The sequence below is a fragment of the Pongo pygmaeus genome, chromosome 7 (genome assembly GCF_028885625.2).
Source record: "Pongo pygmaeus isolate AG05252 chromosome 7, NHGRI_mPonPyg2-v2.0_pri, whole genome shotgun sequence".
NCBI lineage: Eukaryota > Metazoa > Chordata > Mammalia > Primates > Hominidae > Pongo > Pongo pygmaeus.
In genome coordinates, this window is record NC_072380.2 from 17,621,734 (window position 1) to 17,644,205 (window position 22,472).

At 45.1% G+C, this 22,472-nt stretch overlaps 1 protein-coding gene across 3 annotated transcripts in view; it reads left to right on the forward strand.

The window, feature by feature from the left end:
• The first annotated feature begins 3,293 nt into the window (after positions 1-3,293).
• Positions 3,294-22,472, forward strand: part of PDGFRL (platelet derived growth factor receptor like) — a 66,129-nt gene continuing 46,950 nt past the window's right edge. For 2 of the 3 annotated variants that reach the window (XM_054498505.2, XM_054498506.2), the window contains exons 1-2: positions 3,296-3,492; positions 17,036-17,333. In XM_054498505.2, the coding sequence (XP_054354480.1) occupies positions 3,438-3,492; positions 17,036-17,333 (353 nt within the window). In that variant the 5' untranslated portion in view covers positions 3,296-3,437. Of the gene's footprint in view, positions 3,493-17,035; positions 17,334-22,472 lie in introns of all 3 variants that reach the window. The other variant, XM_054498504.2, reaches the window with a different exon arrangement.

A 22,472-nucleotide genomic window follows, 5' to 3' on the forward strand; every position in this document is an offset into this window, starting at 1 on the left:
TTTGTACTCTTTCTCTTTATTTCTCAGCTGGCCAACACTTATGCAAAATATAAAGAACCTACATTGAAATATTGGCGGTGGGTTCCCCTGATAGATTTTTGTGAAAAAATCATCCTGGTTGTATGTCTGTAGTTAATGAAGACTAGTTAGAAAAGTTACATGTCCTTATCTTGGGGATGGAGAAGGGATGCCCAAAATATTGGCTGATTTTTTCTTACTTAACAAATTCCTAATGGTATTCACCACTTCAAAGGGGCAAATAAAAAGCACGGAAGGCAATGGAGTAGGGAGATTTCATGGGTAAGCATAGAAAGCTACCGTTAATTAAAATAGATAATGAAAATGGCCAGGCACGGTAGCTGACGCCTGTAATCCCAGCACTTGGGGAGGCTGAGGCCGGAGGATCACTTGAAGTCAGGAGTTGGAGACCAGCCTGGCCAACATAGTGAAACCCCATCTCTACTAAAAATACAAAAATTAGTCAGACATGGTGGCACACACCTGTAGTCCCAGCTACTCAGGAGGCTGAGGCAGGAGAATTGCTTGAACCCGAGAGGTGGAGGTTGCAGTGAGCTGAGATCCTGCCAGTGTACTCCAGCCTAAGAGACAGAGTGAGACTTATCTAAAAGAAAAGAAAAGAAAGAAAAGTGGGTGTTACAGGTAATGTGATCATTTATCTAAAAACCCAAGAGATCAACTGAAAACTATTTAGTCTACTAAGAAGTTCCATTAAGGTGACCAGATACAAGCTAAACATACAAAAAAAAATTAATCAGGCCTTGGGAAAGCAGGCTTCAAGTTGTATTTGATTTAGAGCTGCAAGATAATGCTTATTTGAATTGGCTAACATTATAGTAATTGTTGGAAAAGGAAAGGAAAAGATCAACACGACATTCTAATAATAAAATTCTTTCTCACCCTAGAGACAAAGCACGTGGATTTTTATAGTGAAATAAGACCTGTGAAAAATACAGCTTGGGCAGTTTTTGTTTTCAAATTTAAAATCATCTTGAGATTGTCTCATTCAAGGATAATAAGCCTTGTGATGAAATAGCTACATGTCTTGGGGAGCCGTTATACTTCTTATGAATTCTGTTCCCATCCTAATAAAGACCCCTATATTAATTTGCTGGGGCTACCATAACAAAGAACCACAGACTGGGTGGTTTAAAGAACAGAAGTATATTCTCTTATAGTTCTGAATGGTAGAAATCTGAGAGCAAGGTGGCAGAAGAATGGGTATTCTCTGAGGCCTCTCTCCTTTGCTTTTATTTATTTATTTATTATTTATTTATTTTGAGACAGTCTCTCTCTGTGGCCCAGGCTGGAGTGCAGTGGTGCCATCTCAGCTCACTGCAACCTCGCTTCCCAGGCTCAAATGACTCTTTCGCCTCAGCCTCCCAAGAAGAGCCTCTAAGTGGCAAGAGAAAGAGGGACCACTCTAAGCTAAATGTAGCTGAGCCAGGGCAGTGAAGCTTGACAATAATGGCATAAGAGAGGCGGAGCTGGCACATGCACAGTCAGCATGGAGGGGATACTGCGACCGAGAGGAGGAATCTAGACCCAACCCCAGGCTCCAACACGGAGTGAGAGTTAAGCAGTCAATTCATGGGGTCAGAATGAAAAGAAATCTCAGGGTGGGGCAACTTAGGCAGATTTACCCTCTCCTGTGAGCACCCTCCAAGTCCTTTGCTCAGAATTCTCCCCAGAATACGACACACCACATTGCAGTGGTCTAAATGCTTGTCCACTCCTTAAAAGTAGCTATGATAGATGATGTCTTAACCTTCATAGCCATGAGGTTAATCACATAGCAAACTCCTGTTGAAATAATCGCCTAGTTCCCTTTCTTAATAAACAAGAGATGCTAAAACCCAGAAGGTTAAGTGAATTGTGAGAGGCGTTGAGAGTTTGGGCCAGTGTCAAGATCTGAACTCTGGTCTTTATTCCCAGGCAACTGTTCTCTGCATCACAAGGCAAGTGAGTGGCAAAGCTCGGGCTAGAGCTGGCAACAGAATATAGAATTCTTGGTTCCTCCTGCAGAAGTGACTGAGAAGCATTAGTTTGTTATAAATGGCAGCACTTCTTTCGTTGGGTGTTGAGGGACAAATCCCTTTCCTGTTATTTAGAATTGAGCTTCCTTTAATACCAGTGCCTGGTGCTGAAGAGCACAATGAGATGGGCTGCTTCTCACCAGGGGGAACACACACCGGCATCTCCCCCGCTAGCAAACTGCTTTGATCATGAGAGTCTGCAAGCTCAGAAACGCAGGATGGCTCTCTGCAGAGGGACTTGTGAAAGCCCGTATCCTCTGCCCCACTGTTACCTGATAGAATTGTCCAGGTTCTTGGCCTGTTGAACAAAGAATTGAACGAAATGCACAGAGTAACGAAAGAAAGAAGCAAGGAAAAACAAAGCAACAGAAGAGAGGAAGGAAAGCGTAGATTTATAGAAGACAATTCACAGAGGGCGCTGCAGCAAGCCACAAGAGCCTGACGTTCCCCAGGGATTTTATAAAGCGAAAAGAACTTGGCAACACCCTTGGGTTCCCTTTAGAGGCCTCCAACTGGTTACACCCTACGAAGGATTGGCCTGCGACCAATCAGAGGCTAAAGTGGAAACTTCTGCCTTGTTAGAGGAGCGAGGATGCGGCCTGTGTGCCGCCTCATCATGCCTAGAACTGTCTGCACCTGCTGATCTTTTGCTTCTGCGAACTGGCTGCACCTGCTGTTCTCCTGCTCATATCCTAGTCTGTGCTTACCCTAATTCCCTGTTCTCCTGCCTCACCACCACAGGCCCAGGTTATCTGCACAGTCTCATTTTCCACGTTATTCCTGTCATGAACCCGTCCTCCCACCCCCACCAGCAGTTACAGGGCTGGGTGAGCAGACCAACTCTGGCCAGACACAGAGGAGCAGCAAGAACCCAGGACAACGGTCCTGTGAGTGAGTGCATGTGGGAGAGAGAAATGGAATGAACAGAAATATTTAGGGAGCACTTTTTACAGAGCACTCAGGTTCTGCCTGAGTAGGTGGGGCGAGCGCTGGTAACATTTGGACAATCGTGGTTAAACGTGACCCCATCAGCACCCGCTGATCCTTCTTGAACTTGATAACCTCGGTGAAAACGCCAAGCGTTGGAGAAATTCAAGGAATGGCTGTTGTAATGTACATTTCACGCTTAGCCTTTCCTCCCCTCGCTGGGAAGAAGTGCTGCGCACCGCGGCTCCGCCAGGGGGCAGGAGACGTCATATTACACAGAGAACTAAAAAAAAAAAAAAATTCCCCAACTTTTCCCCCCAAACCTTGTTCCTCCTCAAGAAACCGAATCCTCCCGCTTCGGCGTCCCAGGAGCCCGCCCCTCGCCCGCCGCCTCCCCTGCGTCCTCGCCCCGCGCAGCCGCCGCGCTCCTGCGCCCCGAGGTTCGAGGTTCCCGAGATGAAGGTCTGGCTACTGTTTGGTCTTCTGCTGGTGCACGAAGCGCTGGAGGATGGTGAGTGACTCGGGGCGCGGGGCCACCTAGCTTGTGCCCTGACTTTAGCCGGGACCCGAAGCCCCCGCCGCCCTCCTGCCAGCTTTTGCTCTAACGTTCGGCCCTCGGTGGCTCAGTCCCCGCGCCACTGCCTGCCCGGTGCACCTGCCCCCTCCTGGTGGGGTCTCCTTTCCTCCCGCTCTTTCCCTGCCTGGAGAGCCCTCTAAGCAGCTACCCCGACCCTTAGGAGCCCACCAGGACCTCTCCAAGCCCCCATCTCCGGGCGAACCAAGCATCCCCAGCCAGCGCCTGGTCCAGCCCCCAGTGTCAACGTGTCGGTCTGGGAGGTGGCGCGGGAGCCTCGGATCGCTTCCACCTCCCAGCGGCGTGGCCGGGACCTCTGCTGCTGAGAGCGGGTGCCACCTAGGCTCGGCAATCGCTGATTCCGTTGCAGAGTTCCAGGTGACCTCCCCCTCCCCTCGCAGTTCTGGGCGTATTTTCGTCTACTACCTTGGGCTTGAATCTTGCAAGATCTGCCTAGATCTTCGAACAAAAATGTCAGTGTATGAAACTTCAAAACGAATCAAAACCCCACGGCATATTATATTTATCTAATTGAATGGGAAATGGTGAAGAAAATGCATTTTTTTGGTACCGCGTATGGGACCGTGACCGCTGCGAGTTTGTGAATGTGTACCTGCCCTGGGTCCACCCTGTCCTGTACACCCGTGACCACAGGGTCTGGTGTTATTTTTCTGTGTGTCTGGGTGTGTGTATTACTGTGGTGTGTATTATATATTGTTGTTAGCATTTAAATGTTTTGTTTGCTCTATTCACTCCATGGGTGTTATTTGTACAGTACATGTTTCATCTGGGTGCCTCCTGGTAGCCTCAAGCCTCTCTTGAAATTCCTGGGCTACAACACAATTTTTGCTTAGATTTAGTGGAAAAGTAGCTTTTGCTGTTATGCAACTTCATGCTGGAGCCAGCTCGACCTGGCTCACATTTTTATCCACTCGTTCATCCTGACCAGTTCCTTTCTTTCCTAGGAAACTACATTTGCCAAAAAAATACCGCATTGTAGTTTGCAAAATCCAAGATAGTTGTGGGACTTGAAGTTGAGCATGAGGGTCCTTCAGCCTAGAGCTTTGCTTAATAAGACGTAGGCAGAGCTTCTACTGGGAGAGTAACACTTAACTCTGCCCGGAGAGAAGTTGTCATGAGTCCAGTTTGTAAAATGCAATATTAAAATGCTCCTGGCAGGCCCTTGTATGCAACTGCTGAAAAGGCAGAAATGTAATTTGTAGTATCATTTTTTGAATAGGGCAGGAGATGGCCAGGCAAAATAATTTCAAATCAGCCATTCCTTTGTTTATACCCAACTTGCCAGTCTTAGAGGCTCAGAAAGTGGCTTCCATTCTGCCTCCTGGATCTCGCCCGGCCCATGTGAGTTTATTACAAACATCTGACTAAATTTACCATTTCTTTAAGTGTAATCCATACAAACAAGAAGCATTTATGAGACAATTGGAGAAAGCGGAATACAGACAATGTAAGAAATCGTTCATAAATTTTAGGTGATAATAGCACTAAGATTTTGTTTATAAAAGTACACACATCTGGCCAGGCACAGTGGCTCATGCCTGTAATCCCAGCACTTTGGGAGGCCAAGGCATGTGGATCACGAGGTCAGGAGTTCAAGACCAGCCTGGCCAAGATGGTGAAACCCCGTCTCTACTAAAAATACAAAAATTAGCCAGGCGTGGTGGTGGGCACGTGTAATCCCAGCTACTTGGGAGGTTGAGGCAGAGAACTGCTTGAACCCGGGAGGCAGAGGTTGCAGTGAGCCGAGATCGCACCACTGCACTCCAGCCGGGCAACAGAGTGAGACTCCATCTCAAAAAAATAAAGATAAAAATAAAATAAAAGTACACATATCTATAATATACGGACTATTTTTGGATACAATAGTGAACACACAGTGCTTCATTAAGTTATGTAACCATTTGGCTAAACCTATTAAGAATGGTTTTTGGTTTTGAGTTGTGTCGTGAGTTGTGGCCAGGAGCTACTAAGGAGAGTGGATTACACAGGAGGCCCTTCCAGTGCCGGTCTCCGATTGGCAGTTTGGGAATATCCTGCCTTCAGGGCCATCCCAAAGCACAAACTACAGACACAAGGTCCACGACTCAACTTGTTTCACTGCCTTTTAGTTTTTCTGATCACATCTAAAAGACAGTCTTTATTATTATTTTATTGTTGTTGTTATTATTATTATTATTATTTTTGAGATGGAGTCTCGCTCTGTCACCCAGGCGGAGTGCAGTGGCACAATCTCAGCTCACTGCAACTTCCACTTCCCAGGTTCATGCAATTCTCATGCCTCAGCCTCCCGAGTAGCTGGGACTACAGACATGCACCACCATGCCCAGCTAATTTTTATATTTTTAGTAGAGACAGTGTTTCGCCATGTTGGCCATGCTGGTCTCAAACTCCTGACCTCAAGTGATCCACCCACCTTGGCCTCCAAAAGTGCTAGGATTTCAGGCGTGAGCCACCACAACTAGCCAAAGACAGCCTTCTAAGAGGAAAAGACTTCCCTGCAAGTGTGTGTGGGGGTGAACATCTGGCCTGACCCAGTGAAGTTGGCTGCTCCCAATTACAAAATGCTTTAAATTTTTGGAAGTAATGTTATTTCTCCTCATGAAGATGGGTAGCTGGAAAGGCACATAATACTCCATGGCATGAAACTGAGGGATGAAAACAGGTAATAAATAATCCAAGATTCCACTTGGAGACATCAATCATAGCACCTGATTTTCAGCATTTATATGGAATACATGCCACCGAGTTTATTAATAGGGTGCTTCTATTTTCACATTAAAAGGTATAAAATCACAAGTATTTCCTGACTTTTGATTACCTACATATGTTTATTGAATGTCAGGAGCAAACATTGAAGTGTTAATATTGATTTGTCACTGCTGTTTTGTTGAACAACATGAGAACGTTGATCCAAGCTAATCTGGTCTTCAGTAACCTGGGTTTATTTTGCATCTGGTGAAAGGGGTTTCTTTCTGGGAGGACTAAAGACATTCATTATTGTCTGAGGGCAATATAGCCAGATCTCTAAGAAAGTAAGGACAGAGACACAATGACAAGGATTCTCTAACCAAGAGTCTTTGACATTTTCGTGTCTTCATTTATTCTTGAGAAAAAAAAGAGTAAAAATTAGTACAGAAATATTTTAATGAAAAAAGAATTCTAAAGTTCCTTATTGTTTATGAATGCACATAATGAATGCTTTGAAGCATTTAGGATCTTGGCTGGCATGTTTGACATACAAAACAATTTCTGATCCCTAAAACGCAGAAAGAGAAAAGTATGAGGGCAAGAGAGAGAGATCTGGTGGTCAGAGGATTGATGGTTTTCAAACCTAGACAAGGTTCTAAAACCCTTTCTTTGTGGTGCTCAGCGAAGGGAGAGGAAAGATAAAGAAGTAAAGATACAATTTAAGGAAGTGGTAAGTGGCATCAAGAATCATGAATCAGGGTCTATTAGGTTCCTAGGGCTGCCATAACAAAGTACCCCGGAATGGGAGGATTTAAAACCGCAGAAGTTTGTTTGCTCACAGTCCAGAGGCTTGTAGTCCAAAGTCAGTGTCAGCAGCGCCACACAGCTTCTAAGATGCTGGGTAGAATCCTTCCCTGCCTCCACTAGCTTCTGGGTGTGGTCAGCAACCCCTTGGCATTTTTTTTGGCTTGTGGCCGCAGCACTCCAATCTCTGCCTCTGTTGCCATGTGACCATCTTCTCCCTGTGTCTGTCTTTACATGGCATTTTCATGTGTGTGTGTGTCTTCTCATAAGAACATCAGTTCTGTTGGAGGAGAGCCTACCCTAATGACCTCATGCAAACTTGATTACATTTGCAAAGACTCCATTCCCTAATGAGGTTACATTCACAGATACCTGGGAGTTAGGACTTCAGCATATCTTTTTAGGGGACACAATTCAACCAGTAAGACAGGGTGAGACATGGAGAGGACTGAGGCGGGGTGTGAGGATGCTGTTTGGATGGATAGCCATAAGCCTGCCTGAAGCGAGGAAGCAAACCCCAGAGGTAGCTGAAAGCAAACCTGTGCACTCCAGGGACACCACAAGTGCAACAGCTTCAAGACGGGCTTGTACTGGTTGCCAGTGTGGCTGTGGCTGTGATGTGTGGGACAGGAGATGGCCAAGCCTTGTAGGGCATGGGAAGATTTAGGGCTTTCTTCTAGATGAGATGAAAGTCACTGGAGGCTTCTGAACGGAGAAGTACCCATAATTTGATTTATGTTTTCAAAGGTAGGTGCTATGGTTTGTATATGGTTTGTCCCCACCACATCTCAAGTTGAATTTTGATCCCCCATATGGTGGTGGTGGGAGGTAGGGCTTCATGGGAGGTGTTTGGGCCTTGGGGGTAGATCCTTCATGAAGAGATTAATGCGTTGGGGATGTGTGCGTTCTCTATTATTTCCAGCAAGAACTGCTTGTTAAAGAGAGTCTGGTCCCTCCTCCTCCCACCCCAGCATGTGATCTCCGCACTGCTAGTTATCCTTGCCCTCTGCCCTGAGTGGAAGCAGCCTGAGGCCTTCATTGGAAGCAGATGTTGGTTCCATGCTTCTTGTACAGCCTGCAGAATGATGACCCAAATAAACCTCTTTTCTTTATAAACAATGCAGCCCTAGGTATTCCTTTATAGCAATGCGAAATGAACTAACACAGAAAATTGGTACCAAGGAGTGGGATATTGCTATAAAGATATCTGAAACTGTGGAAGCAGCTTTGGAACTGGGTACTGGGCAGAGAATCAGAAGAGTTTGGAGGGCTCAGAAGAAAATAGGAAGAGGAGGGAAAGTTTGGAATTTCTTAGAGATTGGTTATATAGTTGTGACTAAACTGTTGCTAGAAATATAGACAGTAAAGTTCATGCTGACAAGGTCTGAGATGCAAACATAACTTATTGGGAACTGGAGAAAAGTCACCCTTGTTAGGCCTTAGCAAAGAACTTGGCTGCATTGTGTCCGTGCCCTAGGGATTTGTGGAAGGCCACACTTAAGAGTGATGTCCTAGGGTATCCAAAAGAAGAAATTTCTAAGCAGCAAAGTGCTCAAGCAGTGGTGGGTGTGGCTGGTTTTAAAAGCTTAGGATCAGCCAGGTGCGGTGGCTCAGGCCTGTAATCCCAGCACTTTAGGAGGCCGAGGCAGGCGGATCACGAAGTCAGGAGATCGAGACCAGCCTGGCCAACATGGTGAAACCCTGTCTCTATTACAATACAAAAAATTAGCCAGGTGTGGTGGTGTGCGCCTGTAGTCCCTGCTACTTGGGAGGCTGAGGCAGGGGAATCGCTTGAACTCGGGAGACGGAGTTTACAGTGAGCTGAGATCGGGCCACTGCACTCCAGCCTGGTGACAGAGTGAGACTCTGTCTCAAAAAAAAAAAAAAAAAAAAAAAGAACTTAGGCTCAAGATCAATTACAGCAGCAAAGGAATGACCTAAAGGTAGAATTTATTATGAAAAGGGAAGCAGAGAGTAAAAGTTTGGAAAATCTGAAGCCTGGCCATGTGGCAGAGAATGAAAGAGCATTTTGGGAAAAGAATCCAAGGGCATAGCTAAGAGACTGTTTGAATCATGTGCTAGTAGTTAAGAAAATAAGAGAAAGGCCTTATAGCCATTTTGGAAATCTTTGAGGAGCCCCTCCCATCCCAGGCCCAGAGACTCAGGAGAATAGAATGGTTTTGGGGGGCAGGCCCTGCTGCCCTCCTGCCCTGCACCACCTCGGGATGCTACTGCCCCTATCTCAGGTGCACCAGCTCTAGCCTTAACTTAAAAGGCCCCAGCGGTGGTTCCAGATGGGCAAATAAGAGCAGAAGAGGCCAATAAGTAGAACAGAGAGGCTGCTCCAGAGGGCACAAGCTATAAGTCTTGGAGGCTTCCACATGTTGTCAAGTGTGCATGTTCCCAGAATGCAAGAGTGATGGAGGCTTAGCTTCCACCTAGATTTCAGAGGATGTATCAGAAAACCTGAGTGTGTGGGCAGAAGCCTGCTCCAGGGGCAGAACTAACACAGAGAGTCCCTACCAGGGCACTGCCTAGGGGAGCCATGGGAACGGGGCTCATGTGGGGATCCCAGAATTAGAGAACCACCAGCAGTATGCACCCTCAGCTTGGAAAAGAAACAGACATTCAACTCCAACCTTTCAGATCAGCCATGTGGGCTTCACCCAGCAAAGTTAGAGGGGTGGGGATGGCCAAGGCTTGTTTTTGATTTTCCAGGCTCACAGCTGTAAGGAACTTGTCTCAAGTCTCAGATGAGACTTTGGACTTCTGAGTTGATGCTGGAACAATTTAAGATCTGGGGGACTATTGGGAAAGGTTGCTTGTAATTTGCAGTATTTGAAAGACATGAGTTTTGGGGGGCCAGAAGTGCAATGCTATGATTTGGATATTTGACCTCCTCCAAACCTCATGTTGAAATTTGATCCCCAGTGTTGGGGGTGGGGCCTAATGGGAGGTGTTTGAGTCATGGGGGCGGATCCCTCATGAATGGCTTGTTGCCCTCCTGGAGGTAATAGAACTAATAGCGTGAGTTCTTGCTCCATTAATTCATGTAAGAGCTGGTTAAAAGGAGCCTGGCACCTCCCCTCTCTCTTTCTTGCTTCACGTCTCTCCATGTGATCTCTGCATACACCCATTTTCCTTCACCTCTGCCACCAGTGGAAGCAGCCTGAGGCCCTCACCAGATGCCCAGTCTTGAATGTTCTGGCCAGCAGAACTGTGAGCTGAGTAAACCTCTTTCCTGCATAAATGATTCAGCCTCAGCTATCCCTTTATAGCAACACAGGTGGCCGGAGTGATACAGTGGAAGCCAGGGGGCTGCTTAGGACATAGTATAAATGTCTGGATGGTAAGTGGCTTGGCCCAGGGTGGTATCAGTGGATGGAAGGAAAAGAGGCTGAGTTCAGGGTCTGTTTTCAAGATGAAGTCAAAAGAATTTGTTGCTGGATTGGATGTGGCTTAGGAGAGGAAAATTTAAAACAAGTGAGACTTGGAGGTTTTTGTCCTGAGCAATTGTCATTTGCTGATAAAGGGAGCATCAGGAAGGAGCAGGTCTGAAGGGGCATTCAGAGGTCAGACATGCTAAATTTGAGATGCTAAATTTTGGACATGCTAACTTTGACATGCCTACTAGTGTTTCAAGTGGCCGTGCTGAGTAAGCAACAGGATATTTAGATCTGGAGTGTAGAGGCCGGGTCAGGACAGGAGCTACGGCTTTCAGCATATAGATGCAGCAAGGGTCACGGGACTGTGTGAGGTCACTTAGTGAAGGGTAGTTAGAGAGGAGTGATCAGGCAGGTAAGGAAAATGAGGAACAGCTGCCAGAGACTGAAGAGTTGTCAGTGACGCAGGAGGAAAACCAAGGCAGCACAGGGTCCTGCGAGCCATGTGAATCAAGTTTTTCAAGAAGACAGTAATCAACTGTATTCTAACAGGTGTTCTGGAAAATACTTCAGATTGAGGTCTTTATCCTGGCATCGAAGAATCTAATTCTCAGAAAATGCTTTTTTTTTCTTTTTCTTTTTTTTTAAATGATACTTTAAACAGTGGTAATGTTACCGGAAAGGGGTCCTGATCCAGACTGCAAGAAAAAGTTCTTGGATCTCGTGCAAGAAAGAATTCAGAGTGAGTCCATAGAAGTAAAGCGAAAGCAAATCTATTAAGAAAGTAAAGGAATAAAAGAATGGCTTCTTCATAGGCAGAGCAGTGGCATAGGCTGCTCAGCTGCTTATACTTACTGTTACTTCTTGATTATATGCTAAACAAGCGGTGGATTATTCATTAGTTTTCCGGGAAAGGGATGGGAAATTCCTGGAACTGAGGGTTCCTCTCCTTTTTAGACCATATAGGATAACTTCCTGATGTTACCATGGCATTTGTAAACTGTCATGGCGCTGGTGGGAGTGTCTTCTAGCATGCTAATGGATTATAATTAGCGTATAATGATCAGTGAGGATGACTAGAGGTCATGTTCGTCGCCATCTTGGTTTTGGTGGGATTTGGCCAGCATCTTTACCACAGTCTGTTTTATCAGCAAGGTGTCTGTGACCAGTATCTTGAGCCAACCTCCTGTCTCATCCTGTGACGAATGCCTTTACCTCCTGGGAATGCTGCCCAGTGGTTCTCAGCCTTATTTTACCCAGCCCTTATTCAAGATGGAGTCTCTCTGGTTCGAATCTCTGACAGTAGGTGGGTTTTTTGGAGTGGGGTTCTCGAAAGGAATAGAGAAAGGAAGGGCTCGCTACATCTTGCTACATTTTCCTTTCCATAGTGTGGCTTTCCCACCTTCTCAGCTTTGTTCCTGGAAAAGTGTATGTGTTCCTGGGAGCTACTCTTAGGGATGGCCTTTCCCCTCTACTGCCCATCAGGGAGGAGAAAACCCATCAGCTCTCGCACTTTGATATTAATGACTGTGCTTAACAAGAAATCTCATCCAGGCTGCAGTCAATGATTCTTCTAATGAATTTATTTTCTCCTCCAACACAGTTCTATTGAATTAGGCTAATTGGTCATTTTTGATGAATAAGATTTGATTGTGAGTCTCAGTTGATGATGAATAATGATGGTCCTTTTTCCTGCTTCCTTCTTGCTTTGTAACATTTGTTTATTTATTTTGGATATAAGGGTTTTGGGGTTTTTGTTTGTTTTTTCTTTTTTTTTTTTTGGAGACAGAGTCTCAGCCTGTTGCACAGGCTGGAGTGCAGTGGCACGATCTCAGCTCAGTGCAACCTCCGTGTCCCAGGATCAAACGATTCTCATGCCTCAGCCTCCCAAGTAGCTGGGACTACAGGCGTGTGCCACCATGCCTGGCTACTTTTTTTGTATTTTTTGGAAGAGATGAGGTTTCACCATGTTGGCCAGGCTGGTCTTGAACTCCTGACCTCAAGTGATCCACCTTCCTTGGCCTCTCAGAGTGCTGGGATTATAGGCATAAGCCACTGCACCCAGCTGGAGATGAGGTTTTGACCAGCATCTCCTTATTGAGGGGATCCAATGTGTGCCTTGGAAAAGCACCTCCAGCTCTTCCAGGAAGAGGAGGCTCTCATCCCCAGCATCAAGTTCTCTTTGGCTTGGAGCTCTATGTCACATCAAACGAATCTCATGGTGCATGAGATTGTGCAAAAAAAGTGAAAAAGCAACAATATGCTAATCTCTAAGTGGATGGAGAGGCAATGGCATGAGCCAGAGAAAGCTCTAGACTTGGAGTCAGAGGGTCTGTTTTTTCACTACTTTGTTGATGACCTGGAGTGAACTACTTGGCATCTATACTTTAAAAAGAATAATATCTGCTTTGTTTCCACCACAAGTTCATTATAAAGATCTCATGTGACAACCATAAAAAAACAAATAGCACTTAGCTAGCAATCACTTACTATAGATCAGATGCTAATTTCAGCGTTTTTGACGTATTAACTCATTTCACTCCCACAGTAATTATTATGGTTATTATGAGGTAGTTATTACCATATCATTCTCAATTTATAGATGAGAAAACTGAAACAGAAGAGGGCAAGTAGCTTCCCAAGGTCACACAGCCAGTAAATGGCAGGCCTGGACCTGAAGTTAGTAATGATATTTAATGGTTCTTGAATTTTGCCACCTATTTCTCCATAAAATATACGATGCAATAGTCTCAAAAATGCAATGGTAATGGACATTCACTTTTATTTATAGTATGAATTCTTGTATTTTTTAGGTCTTTGAAAAATAACCAATTGACATAGTTAGGCTGAAGAGTCACATTCTTTTAAAAAGTTAGACATGGGATTTGGGAGTCACTCAATTCCAGGACTGTCTGGGTATCTGTGGGGCCACTAGGCTGGCTCCTTTAACTTAGCATCATTACCATCAAACCACAGGCCAATTCTGTGGTCAGGCAGCTGGACCAACTCTACAGTTAGATCAGCTGGTGGGGCTATTTGGTCAAAAGGTCAAATTATTTTGCATAGATAATAGCAAGTATTTGGATGCATAATCTCCATAATCAGATAATCTGATGTTCCCGAGTAACATAGATACACAAGATATGATATCTTAGAAGTCAGACAAGTAGCTCTGTTTGTCTAAATTCCATAGGATTTACAGATGGTTATTGTCGTTTCTGATAGCTTGAATTCCTGTTACATGATACACAGAATACCAAATTAGACCTTAATCCAGAGGTTCATTAATTTCACAGGCATTAAAGTATTTATGGGGCACAGATATCTTGGGCATTATAAAGGTAGGCTTTTCTTTCTTTCTTTTTTTTTTTTTTTTTTTTTTTTTTTGAGACAGAGTCTTGCTCTGTCACCCAGACTGCAGTGCAGTGGTGCAATCATAGCTCACCATAAACTCGGACTTGTGGGCTCAAGTCTCAGTCTCAGTCTCCAGGCGTGTGTTACCACACTAAACTTATTTTTTTTCCCTTAATTTTTGTAGAGATAGGGTCTTAGCTTATTGCCCAGGCTGGTCTTGAACTCTTGGCCTCAAGCAAACCTCCCAACTTGGCCTCCCAAAGTGGTGGGATTACATGTGTGAACCACCATGCCTGGCCTATTATTTTCTATCTTAAGAAAAAAACTAACTTTTACCTTATTGCAGAGCTGAGGCTGATGCTTCACAATTGATGTTGCTGGATTAATGTTCTTTTGTTGGCCTGACACATTCCCAACTGTTGCAGTGCTTTTTCTTCTAGGAGGCTGGGAGCGTGTGCATGGGAGCCATTGTCTACCCCCACCTATCATTAGAACCCGGGGTGATAAACCACATGTGCAGGGTCAGCAGAATAATGGGCAAACAGAAGATTCTACAGCAGATGTTGGGGGTTCCACCCTGGAGACTAGGGTTCAAGGTCACAGCTCTGCTTCCTGGGAGGATTGAGAATGCTCAGTAAGGCCTATAACCAAGAGGAAACTTAGTATGGGAAGGAAGGAAAATAAACGACTCGGGCCTAAGAGAAGAAAGAGGTCACAGCTGGACTTGAAGTCACAGAAAATAGAGCAAGGCTCAGGGATTGAGGCGTTGAAGCCCAAAGAGTGAGGCTTGGTTGTTGACACTGAGCCAAGAGATCCCAAGGGCAGGATTGGTTCTAGAGTCAGGGCCAGACTGAACTAAGAGTAGAGGCCACATTGCTCCCGTTTCAAAGGGCAACACACAAAGGAAACCAAATTCATCATTACACAGTTGAGTCCAAATCAATTGCGTTTTTTATTATACTTTTCTCCTGATCTATCACATGTTCCCATTTTCTACAAACGCACTGTCGTTCTCTCAACTGGCCAAGGGCTGTGTGGTTATTCAAAATATGTACAGAATGTTTATCTCCATGTAGTGAAATGAGCACTTTGGAATAGGAATCGGGGGCCTGACTTCTGTTCTCACATTCTGCCACTAACCAGCTGAGTGACTCTGTACAGTTTATTCAACTTTTCAGGGAGGGCCTCCTTTAGTTTTTAAATCTACAACATGAGAGCTTGACCTAAATGATCTCTAAGGATCTTGTAAGTTTGAAAATTTTGTAATTCTGTGGGTATCTATCGAGGTGGCCTTTGAGCTTTTGCAGACAGATGGTCAAACTGAAACTCTATAGTCCCTTTTCCTTTCGTTTTCTTTTTTTATCTTTCTTCCATTTTTTTTTTTTTTTTTTTTTTTTTTTGAGACAGGGTCTCACTGTCGCCCAAGCTGGAGTGCAGTGCTGGAATCTCAGCTAACTGCAACCTCCGCCTCCTGGGTTCAAGCAGTTCTCGTGCCTCAGCCTCCTGAGTAGCTGGGATTACAAGCATGCGCCACCATGCCTGGCTAATTTTGTATTTTTAGTAGAGATGGTGTTTTGCCATGTTGCCCAGGCTGGTCTCAAACTGCTGACCTCAACTGATCTACCTGCCTTGGCCTCCCAAAATGCTGGGATTACAGGCATGAGCCACTGCACCTGGCCTACAGTCCCCTATTCATTCTTGTTGAGTGGACAGAACTGTGTGGCTGCAAGGGGCTTAGCTGAGACTTTTAGAGTCTGGTGGCCCACCACAGGCAGAACAGTGGGGGCACTCTTCCCTGGATGCAGGCAGTAAGGGTGCCTTACTTATAGAGAAGGCAAAAATGACAATAAAAGCAACTTAAAGTCAGTTAGCTTTTTATTATCACTATTTGCCAGCAACTCTCAACAATGTTGGTGATAAAATATTCCTTCCCCAAAGACATTTTGTTGGTGAAATTCTAAATCATTGCTACAGTTACAGTTGAGTTTTGATCATTTATATGTAAGCTTCAGATTAGTATACATTTAATATTTACTCTTTAATAATAAATATTTTATTCTACCTAGACATCGCCAGCCCCTGACAAATGTAATGTCTGCTTTACCATTTGTTTTGAGAGAAAGTTCACTGTGGTTCAAAATCTTGGCTGGGCAGAGTGGCTCACACCTATAATTGCAGTACTGTGGGAGGCCTAGGTGGGAGGGTTGCTTGAGGCCAGGAGTTTGAGACCAGCCTGGGCAACATAGCAGGACCCCATCTTTAAAAAAAAAAAATTAGCTCAGCATGGTCTCACATATGTGTAGGCCTAGCTACTGAGGAGGCTGAGGCAGGAGGATCACTTGAGCCCAGGAGTTCAAGGCTGCAGTGAGCTAGGATCATGCCATTGCATTCCAGCCTGGGTGACAGAGTGAGATTCCGTTTCTAACGTTAAACACAAAATATTTTGCGTGCACTTTCAGCACAGTTTGTGTCCTCAGTCTCTGTGGAACTACATATTTCTGTGTTTAAACAGTAGAATCAAAATGAATAGTGACAACATATAGACCGCAAAGTAAACAAACAGCCTTGAATGGCTTCACTTCTGCTGTTTTGTGTGACTGCTTGGAGACTATGAGACAGTGTGAACTACAGGCAGTAATATTTTTGTTTTCTAAGGGCAAATTTTAGCTCATACATGAATTATTTTGCTGAATTTGAATAATATCTTTGGAGCTGAAATATACTTTTTAATGTTTTAAAATTAAAGAATCAAAAAATGATTATTACATGACTTTTACTGAAAACAATATTGACATATGAGGAGAGGAGGATTAAAAAGTTATCTTCTCTACAGTTACCTAAAAGTTATGAGGGCTGGGCATGGTGGCTCACTCCTGTAATCCCAGCACTTTGGGAGGCCAAGGCAGGCAGATCACCTGAGGTCAGGACTTCGAGACCAGCCTGGCCAACATGCTGAGACCCTGTCTCCATGTCTCTACTAAAAATACGAAAATGAGTTGGGTGTGGCAGCGGGCACCTGTAATCTCAGCTACTCAGGATGCTCAGGCAAGAGAATCACTTGAACCTGGGAGGCGGAGGTTGCAGTGAGCTGAGATTATGCCACTGCCCTCCAGCCTGGGCAATAGAGTAAAAATCTGTCTCCAAAAAAAAAAAAAAAAAAAGTTATTGGCCTCAAATATTCCAAAGATGCCATTACTACAGCGCATTTCTCTCTCCTTACATTTGTGCAGTTACTGGCCAACACCTTCCCAAGAACAAGCGTCCAAAAGAACCAGGAGAGAATAGAATCAAACCTATCAACAAGAAGGTGAAGCCCAAAATTCCTAAAATAAAGGACAGGGACTCAGCCAATTCAGCACCAAAGACGCAGTCTATCATGATGCAAGTGCTGGATAAAGGTCGCTTCCAGAAACCCGCTGCTACCCTGAGTCTGCTGGCGGGGCAAACTGTAGAGCTTCGATGTAAAGGGAGTAGAATTGGATGGAGCTACCCTGCGTATCTGGACACCTTTAAGGACTCTCGCCTCAGGTAAGCATTTTTTTTTTTAAACTGTGTAGGGTTGAAGATTTGTAATAGTTAACAAAACTCCTTCTTAACTATTATTACACGTTGTTTCTGATATGTTCCATTTTACCCTAATAGATCATAAATATAGAAGCTCAAAGAGCAAAATTCATAGATTTTATTTCTTTACCCAGTTAATAAAAACAATTGCAAATCCTACCAACATTTGTTGAAAGAGTGAAATTTTATAGGAAACCATGTGACAAAACCATATAACAGTTTTCTGTGAAAATGTATGATGAGTGAAATTTTATAGGAAACCAAAATGTTATAGAAAACTATTATGCATAGAGATGGATGTTTAAAAATTCATATTGTGTGGCCAGGTGCAGCGGTCATGCCTGTAATCCCAGCCCTTTGGGAGGCCAAAGCAGGTAGATCACTTGAGGACAGGAGTTGGAGACTAGCCTGGCCAACATGGTGAAACCCCGTCTCTACAAGAAATATAAATTAGCCAGATGTGGTAGCATGCGCCTGTAGTCCCAGCTACTCAGGAGGCTGAGGCAGGAGAGTCGCTTGAACCCGGGAGGCGGAGGTTACAGTGAGCCGAGATCGCACCACCGCACTCCAGCCTGGGTGACAGAGTGAGACTCCGTCTCAAAAAAATTAAAAAAAAAAACTGTGAAAATTAATGGACTCATAGTTTAGGTGTTTTTTTTTTTTTTTTTGAGTAATCATAATGAAAACTGAAATGACCTAACAGGAGTTTCCTGTGAGCAACTTGAGCAGTTATCAACTTCAACTACTTTTCAACTGCTTCTGATTATTATTATTCTTTTTTCTTTTTTTTTTTTTGACTTGGAGTCTCGCTCTCTCCCCCAGGCTGGAGTGCAGTGGTGCGATCTCAGCTCACTGCAAGCTCTGCCTTCCGGGTTCACACCATTCTCCTGCCTCAGCCTCCCAAGTAGCTGGGACTACAGGCACCTGCCACTAAGCCCGGCTAATTTTTTCTATTTTTAGTAGAGACGGGGTTTCACCATGTTAGCCAGGATGGTCTCAATCTCCTGACCTCATGATCCACCTGCCTTGGCCTCCCAAAGTGCTGGGATTACAGGCATAAGCCACCGCGCCCGGCAGCTTCTGATTATTTTAACATTCGTAAATCTATGACTGTTAAACAGAGGCCTCAACTGGTAAGAAGGCCAGTGATTTCTCATGTTTGAATGAGTACCTTCAGGAGGCTAGGCTTCTAGGCCAGGAAGAGTGGTTACGATGGTGACAGTGGCAAGTGTGAGAAGCAAGAAAGAAACAAGTGCTTCCTGGGGTGTGGGAGGAACCTGAGCACGGGCTCTGAGTCAGGGGGTGTGTAAGGGGTTGGAGTCTTGTGCACCTTGGTGAAGTCTCCTAAACTCTGTCAGGTCTCAGTTTCCTTATGTGTAGAATGAAGGGTAGGGGATGACATGATTTCTAAGATTCTTTCTGGCCGTTTTTCTGTATATGATGGAGAAATAGGATGGATTTACAATGGAGAAATACCAGATATTGTCTGAGATGACAAGAATGGGAGAAAGAAGGACTGCAGGCAGGCTGGGCACAGTGGCTCATGCCTGTAATCCCAGCACTTTGGGAGGCCAAGGCGGGAGGATTGTCATGAGGTCAAGAGACTGATACCATCCTGGCCAACGTTGTGAAACCCCGTCTCTACTAAAAATATAAAAATTAGCTGGGCGTGGTGCATGCCTCTAGTCCTAGCTATTCAGGAGGCTGAGGAAGGAGAATCGCTTGAAACTGGGAGGCGGAGGTTGCAGTGAGCCGAGATCACACCAGTGCACTCCAGCCTGGCAACGTAGCGATACTCTGTCTCAAGAAAAAAAAAGAAAGAAAGAAAGGCTGCAGAGGGCAGGTATCTCAGACTGCATGCTCGTAACAGATTCATATTTCCACACAAACTGTGTTTCTGCAGAAATTCATCTCCCTCAAGGACATCATTATCCACTTGGTTACCCAACCAGATGACTGGGCAGCATCCATGCCTCCTCCCTCTCCCCCACACTCTCCACATCCAATCAGTCACCAATTTAAGGCAGTTCAGCCTTCATTTTAACATTTCAAAATTCTCAGTTTGTGCAAAAATAATAGCGGTTCTTGCCGTGAAAAGTAATGATGAGAAACCACTGTTGCTTTTGCGCCAACCTGATACATGACTCAATTCCCTCTTCATAGCAATTGAGCCTTCTTCCAGGAATGGGAATCTGTCCATTTGCATCCCTGGAGTCACTGTCCCCTGTCTGAGCTGCTGTTCTCTCCCATCTCTGATATTGCGGTGACCACACCAGGGCTAGGACTTCTCACTGCCGCTGGAGCAACACTTAAAAGTCAGAGTTCAGTGTGTGGCTCCCCTGCTTACCACTCGGTGGATGCCCATGGGGATAAAGTCCAACATCCTCACATGGCAGTGAGGCCCTCCCTGACCTCTGCCGTCCTCTGGAGTCACCTCTAATCTCGATCAGTCACTCTGCTTTCGCTGCCCTGGGCTCCTGTGAGATTCTCAAAAGCACCAGGCTCCTGGGGCCTTCAAGTTTGCTTTTTCATAGCCAGGAACACTCTTGGGCCCCTCAGCACCGGGCTAACCTCAGGCATCACTTTCTCTGGGAAACCCATGGCAGGCCCCCCCAGCTATGTGTTCCCACAGCACTTGCTGTTTCCTTTTCCCAGCTCTCTTCACACTGAAAACTACTTTTATTTTCTTTCAATATCTTTGTTTTTCACTGAGACTCACCTGAGTGGTTGGCGTTTAGCTTTCTCTCTTTATTGCTTGACTGACAAGCCTCCCTGATACATTTATCCTTCTTAAACACACATACACACGCACACACACACTCCCCTACGTACACGCCTTGGAGAATAAATAAAAATACATGCATACGTGATATTAAACTGTCTACTTATCTCTCTTATCCTCTTGTATTAAGACATCTTTCACATTTTTATTCTGACTCTACCCTCTAGCCTTGTGGATATAACAGGATAGAATCCTTCTTAAGGCTGAGTGGGCTGGGTGGGGATTGGAGAGGGAGAAAGTGAATCCATTCTTCCTGTTTCCCTTTCCACACTTGAAGTGCCTGGGTGTAAGAGAGAACGTATGGATATTCTGCTTGGAAGAAATCTGGAAAGGCTTACCACTATATATATTTATGTGCGGTAAAAAACACATAACATAGATTTATCCTCTTAATGATTTTGAAGGCCAGGTGTGATGGCTCACACCTGTAATCCCAGCACTTTGGGAGGCCAAGGTGGGCGGATCGCTTGAGCCCAGGAGTTCAAGAGCAGCTTGGGCAACATAGTGAAACCATCTCTACTAAAAATACAAAAAAAAAAAAAAATTTTAACCTGGCTTTGTAGTGCATTCCTGTAGTTCCAGCTACTTGGGAGGCTAAGAGGATGGGATCCCCTGTGCCCAGGAAGTCAACGCTGCAGTGAGCCGTGATCATACTACTGTACTCCAGCCTGGGCAACAGGAGTGAGACTGTTTCAAAAAAAAAAAAAAAATGCTGGGCGCAGTGGCTCATGCCTGTAATCCCAACACTTTGGGAGGCTGAGGCGGGTGGATCACCTGAGGTCAGGAGTTCGAGACCAGCCTGAACACGGCAAAACCCCTTCTTTACTAAAAATACAAAATTAGCTGGGCATGATACATGTCTGTAATCCCAGCTAGGGAGGCTGAGGCAGGAGAATCGCTTGAACCTGGGAGGCGGAGGTTGTGGTGAGCCGAGATCATGCCTTTGCACTCCAGCCTGGGCAACAAGAGTGAAACTCCATCTCAAAAAAAAAAGAAAAAAAAAAGAAAAAATAATTTTGAAGTGTACAGTATTGTTAACTATAGGCACATGGTTGTATAATAGTCCTCTAGACCGTTTTCATCTTGCATAGCCGAAACTATGTGCCCACTGAACTCCTCTCCTAGCAGCACCGAACTCCTCTCCTAGCAGCACCGAACTCCTAGCATTCTTTCCTGGCAATCACCTTGCTACTGGCTGTTTCTATGAGTTTGACAACTCTAGGTACCCCATATAAATGGAACATGCAGCATATTTGTTTTTTTTGTTACTGACTTATTTCCCACAGCATGATGTCCTCAAAGTTCTTTGATGTTGCAGCCTATGACGTGGTTTCCTTTTTGTTTAAGGCTGAGTAGTATTATATTGTACGTATATATTACATTTTATTTTTGAGACGGAGTCTTGCTCTGTCACACAGGCTGGAGTTCATTGGGGCGATCTCGGCTCAGTACAGCTTCCACCTCCCAGGTTCAAGCCATTCTCCTGCCTCAGCCTCCCAACTAGCTGGAATTACAGGGACACGCCACCACACTCACCTAATTTTTGTATCTTCAATAGAGACAGGGTTTCACTATGATGGCCAGGCTGGTCTCGAATTCCTGACCTCAACTGATCTGTCTGCCTCAGCCTCCCATAAGTGCTGGGATTACAGGTGTAAGCCACAATGCCTGGCCTATACTACATTTGTTTTGTTTGTTTTGTTTTGAGATGGAGTCTTGCTCTGTCACCCAGGCTGGAGGGCAGTGGTGCGATCTTACCTCACTGCAACCTCCACCTCCCAGGTTTAAGCGACTCTCCTGCCTCAGCCTCCGGAGTAGCTGGGATTACAGGCACGTGCCACCATGCCTGGCTAACTTTTTTATTTTTAGTAGAGATGAGTTTCGCCATGTTGACCAGGGTGGTCTCGAACTCCTGACCTCAGGCGATCCACCCGCCTCGGCCTCCCAAAGTGCTGGGATTACAGGTGTGAGCCACTGTGTCTGGCCTAGACTACGTTTTTGTAATCCATCATCCAGCAATTGGCATTTAGGCTCCTTCCACCTTCTGGCTGTTGTGAATGCCGCAGTGAACATGGATGTGCGTATATTTCTTTGAGATTCTGCTTTTAATTCTTTTGGATGTATACCCGCAAGTGGGATTTACCACGTACATTTTTTTTTTCCTAATGTACATCCTGATGTTGGTTTTACTGTTTGCGTTTTGAATACACAAGCCGGGTCAGGAGCAGTGAGATTTGCAAGCACTCAGGGCCCTAAGGGTCTTGGGCCAGCTCTGGATGGAGGGAGAGCCCCACATGCCCAGAGCAAGGCCCCCCATTAAG